This window comes from Atta cephalotes (genome assembly GCF_000143395.1).
Source record: "Atta cephalotes unplaced genomic scaffold scaffold00027, whole genome shotgun sequence".
In the NCBI taxonomy this organism is placed as follows: domain Eukaryota; kingdom Metazoa; phylum Arthropoda; class Insecta; order Hymenoptera; family Formicidae; genus Atta; species Atta cephalotes.
Window position 1 is genome coordinate 3,236,168 of NW_012130091.1, and position 5,512 is coordinate 3,241,679.

At 34.7% G+C, this 5,512-nt stretch overlaps 1 protein-coding gene across 1 annotated transcript in view; it reads right to left on the reverse strand.

Moving 5' to 3' along the window:
- Window positions 1-5,512, reverse strand: part of LOC105620610 (voltage-dependent calcium channel subunit alpha-2/delta-3-like) — a 28,879-nt gene that overhangs the window by 17,140 nt on the left and 6,227 nt on the right. Inside the window, exons 7-8 of the mRNA XM_012202099.1 lie at window positions 5,371-5,499; window positions 4,307-4,420 (exon numbers count right to left, since the gene is read on the reverse strand). Of these exons, the coding sequence (XP_012057489.1) occupies window positions 4,307-4,420; window positions 5,371-5,499 (243 nt within the window). The remainder of the gene's footprint in view (window positions 1-4,306; window positions 4,421-5,370; window positions 5,500-5,512) is intronic.

The window sequence follows — 5,512 nt, forward strand, 5'->3', positions numbered from 1 at the left end:
TGCGGGAGATTTTGATTTTCTGCTTTAATTGGAAGAAAAGTGCGGCTGAAGCCCATCGAATGCTTGTCGAAGTTTATAATGACACTGCTCCAACTGATAAATCATGTAGGGAATAGTTTCGATGTTTCAAAGATGGAGATTTCAGCGTTGAAGACAAGCCTCGCTCTGGACAACCAAAAAAATTAGAGGCATACTCGAAAAAAATCAGAGTCAAACGCAAGAGGAGCTTGCAGAATCATTGGGGGTAATTCAACAAGCCGTTTCTGTACGATTGAGAGCTATGGGAATGATTCAAAAACAAGGAAATTGGGTGCCTTATGAACTGAAACCGAGAGACGTTGAAAGGCGATTTTTCACTTGTGAACAGTTGATTCAAAGACAACAGAGAAAAGATTTTTTGCATTGAATTGTGACTGGAGATGAGAAGTGAATATTCTATGACAACCCCAAGAAGAAAAAATATTATGCTAAGCCCGATCAATCGTTGCCATCGACCTCAACATCAACACCATTTATGATTCGAAGATCATGCTCTGTGTCTGATGGGACCAAAAGGGTCTTATTTATTATGAGCTGAAACCTGGCGATTCTATTACGAACGATCGGCTACAATTGATTCATTTGAGCTGTGCATTGCGAGAAAAACGGCCGAAATACGAGCAAAGATATGATAAAGTTATTCTTCTTCATGACAACGCTCGGTCTCATGTCGCTAAAGTCATAAAAAAATATTTGGAAAAATGAGATGTTTTACCGCACCCGCCGTATTCTCCGAACATTGTTCCTTCTGATTACTGGTTGTTCCGAAGGATGCAGCAAGTTCACTTCTTTCGCAGAAATCGAAAATTGGCTCCAAAATTGGATCGCCTCCAAAGACGAGTCATTTTTTCGGGATGGAATTTGAAAATTGCCTGAGAGATGGGAAAAAGTAACAGGCAACGATGGACAATACTTTAATTGATCTGTTCATTCATTTTGTTTTGAAATAAATTTTTGAACGGACCGAACTAATTTGTACTGCCAAAAAAATGTTTGTAATATTTTGCTTAGTATGTACAAAAATCTTATCCTCCATCTCAAATAAAATAAAAAATATTTACTCTCTGAGCATAAAAAGGCCGCGAGCAGTAATCGGAGTGATTGGTGACGCCTTTAGCAGCAACGGTCTCGTTCAACATATAGAGTGTTCGCTTTTGATCACAGGGACAATAATCAAGGTAGAGTTTTGGTGGTGGCGGCGGATCTGGTGCATCCTCTTCGAAGTGAACTTTGCCATAAATGCCAGGCAAGTTTACAAACTGGGTCGCGTACCATATCAACCGCAACAAAAACCAAAGCAACAATCTTGCAACATGTTGCAACGGTTCTATTAAGCTGTTGGCAGAATTATCGATTCGCTGAAACAATTTGCGTCTCCGTAAAAAAGCACTCTCTTTTTTTAAAAAAGAATAATAATAGAAAGAATAATAATAGAAAAGCTTTGGGAAGAATTATTATTCCTTATTCCTTATGCTATTTTTTATTCTTTCACTAAATGCAAATTTCTTTATAATTTTTATAATTATTAAAAACTCAACTATGTGAAATATATTTAAATATAATCTTTTAATATAATTAATATTTTTAATATAAATATTATTTTTTAATTATAATTAATACTTTTAATATAATTATTATTTTAATATTATTTTTAAATATTATTTAAATTTACTTAAATATGATCTTTTAATTTAATTAATATTTTTAATATAATTATTATTTTTGTCGATTATCATATTATTCTTTGACATATATTACTTACGGTCTCATGACACCATGCTTGATAATCGTAGATGTCAACCGGATTATAAAGACCCTGTTTGACCATGGATAGCATGACGGCACCCTCCTGAGTGCCCATAAATTGTCCGGTGTCTTTATTATGTGCGTCTGAGATCACTACATAACCGTTTTGGTCTAGCAAATAGCAGTCAATCCAATTGTGGGCGCAATTTATTGTCGTATTCGTTGTCTGATTGTCTGAGGTCAATGCAATGAACTGTTTGTACAGATCTTTCATCGGCATTTGAAAACCCACTACAGCCGCTGGCGCTTTCTTACCGCCATCCTTGGGTGACAGACTCATCGAAGCAGTCACTATCGCGTCTGCACCTGCTTCCCATGGAACTGCAATAATATTTTGTTTTATATATTATACTACTACTCATTTCAAATATAAATCATATATAAGTAATTATATAAATGATTTTAAATCAATCACAGAATTATAAAAGATGATTTAAAAAAAAATATTTAATAATTATTTCAGGCTCAAGTAAATTAAATCAATCGTGAAATCATGTCTATATGAGTCAACACAAATTTTTTTAGTGTGTATGTTCTTTATTAAATTTAGATCCAATTAACAAACGTTTCGATCTATCTTTTGAATCCTCTTCAATGTAACTTAATGCATACAAAATTCTCTTATATATTGTCCATCCGCAATAAGTTGATATCTCTTAATGGTTATGAAATATAATATAATAAATATAATAAAAACATTATGAAATATAATGTGATCAGAAAGGAGATGAAATTTTACATTCTTGTATTATACCTTACAACGTTTTTATTATTAAAAGAAATCAACTTATTACGGATAGATTTAGACAGAAGACAGAAGAATTTTATATGCGTTAAATTATATTAGAGGATCTGAAAGATAGATCAAAACGTTTATTGATTGGATCTAAATTTAATAAAGAACATACACACTAAAAAACCTTGTGTCAGTTCATACAGGCATGATTTCACGATTGATTAAAAAAAAAAATACACAAACACACAACAGTAATTATAAAAAAATTCTATGTCCTATCCACAATGAATATATCACTCTTACCAGATAAAGAAATACTTTCGGAATCTAATTCACTTTGAAAGATCGCGCCTTTGTACCAAGGCTCATTCACTGCTCGTCTATGAAGATCACCGAAAACAACACTATCGTCCACATTCGGCAGTTTGCTGGTTTTAAGATGATGCCATCTGGTGAGCCCGCTTTGCGTCGCGATAAATCTTATAAAGATTCCGTAGTGATGTGCGAGATTCCGAGCCCTTAAAGATAAATTCTCCATATAGTCACCGTGGAAACTGTTGTTCGTCGCCTTGGCATCAAATACAAGCAACTGCATAAGTTCTTTATTGCAATAATAGTCATCGTGCTTGAGCGTTTGTCTGCCACAGTTGGGTTCTTCATCTATAGATGAATAAGCCTCATATTGCTCAGACCAGCGCCAACCAGGTTGGCTCATCAGCGCCAAAAAATGACGCAATTCGTCTTCCGGCTTATTAAACTCATGACCTTCCAAATAATGATAACGACAATACACCCAGTTAGGATGTACGCGCCAATGATCGCCCACGAAATAATCCGACACATTCACATTCATATTCTGATTTCTACGAATCTCATCACCGACCTTGAAAAATTAGACATATTAATATAAATTATTTGAGCACACATTTAATACCATGAGCATAATTGCGTAAATAATTAATTACTACTTGAGAGATACAATTTATGCTGTATATAATATAATAATTTATTAATTAGTATAATTAATTGTACATAGAATTATTTTAAATACATTTGTTTAAAAAAGATAATGATATAGCTTTGGTGCTGCTTCTACCTTAATCCAAGTAGTTCCATAATTGGGTAAAACAACCGCAAGACCAAATGGAGTGCCAGGTAGGGGCGCATAAAAATAATCACGTTTCTCAAGATTGACCCGACGATTGTTATCATAATGTAATTTCACGGGAATCCCCATCATGTTACCTCGCTTGTGATCTACCAGCGCTGATCTCAGCTCCAATAATTCGGGACTCGGATTCCTATATTCATTTTTAATTAATGAACACTTCAAATAAAAGATAATACTTAATAAAAGAAATATAACGATTAAAATATAAAATGTTTCATTTTTTTAAATAATTAATTCAATATTTTGTATTTATCTATTTATGGAGGAAAGAAACTATAAAATGACGAAAATGTTATATACCTCGGCTCGCGTCCGTCATCAAATATTTCTACCTCCGTGAGATCGATGCTGTTATAGTTCTTTTTAAGCCGGCCTTTGTAAACTGGACGAAGGTCTGGATGCAATATCACGTAGCCGTTATTGGATACAATAAAGGCGTAGCCATTCACACCGAGTTTATACGGCAACGTAAGTTTACGGATGTCGTCAATCGGCACGTCTGTACCGGCCACGCCAAATAATGTGTCATTCGTCGCATCTGTTATATTGCTGCGATTGCTTTTACGATCAAATACAGGTGTGCTCACGGAAGTCAACAGACTGTATTCTTGCCAGATTGTGGTGTTCAGGGTAGATGAATCTTCCTCAATGTTCTCATTCTTGTGCAGCTACACAGAGCGATTGCGAAATTGAAAAACAGTTTTCGATAGCAATATATCCCCTTTATAATTTTCTTTCGTTAAGAGGAGTGAATACGTCGATAGATTGGAACAAAAGCGAAGGGCCACGCTATCTAATTCTCACTCGGTCACTTCAATACCGAGGTATATAGAGCATGTCTCGGAATCAAGGGTGCAATCGAAATTCCACGAGAACTGATTACAGAAACATTCTTTATCGCGTATAATATTCTTAAATCAGAATCTGATTTAAGAAATCTCATTGTTCAGTGATATTTTTAATAGACTCGAGATCTTTAGTTGTCCTCTTAATTCCGAACATTTTATATAGCAGCTAACACTGATCTAATAATGGGAAATAAATAAAAAACAAATGAATTAAACTAAAATCGGTGAAATCCAGCCAACAGGGTACTAAACCTAGCTTGAAGTATTCAATCTGCTACCTATAATTGGCCGAAGACCATTCGCTGCATCGATTAGTCATATCTCAATGTCTAGCGATAATTTGAGGATGTTCTTCCAGTTCTCGAATCGACACTTCAATGAACTACATTAATTAATTCCTCTAGGTATTAAGCTTTTGACTTTAAGATTGAGCGAGATATTCAAGAGATATTCTCAAATCTAATTCTGAAATCAGTAAAAAGTAATATTTATTTAATTAAATATTATTTATTATCTCGCTTAATCTTACACGAATTACCAAACAGAGTGATCAAAATTGGAAATTATCCACTGACCAATTTTTAAATATACCTTTTCTAAAAAAAAATTTTAGCAAAATTATGTCTCGTAAGGTTTACTCCCGTTTGGTATTCAAAAGATTAAATACAGAAGCTTGTGCCAAGGGAGATATAGCGATGATATAAATCTACACGGAGTGCTTGGAAAGCCTAGGAACAGACAGCGGGGATGCTTTCTTGATCGTTCTAAACCTGCTGTATGTAGATTGCGTCCTCGTTTATTCGTACGCCCAGCTGTTTTCCTTTCAGATACTTTTCCAGTCGCGACTTTTGTTGCCCATGCTTCATTACCCACCACAGCCAAGCGGCAAGTGCTGGATTCTGATGGGATTTA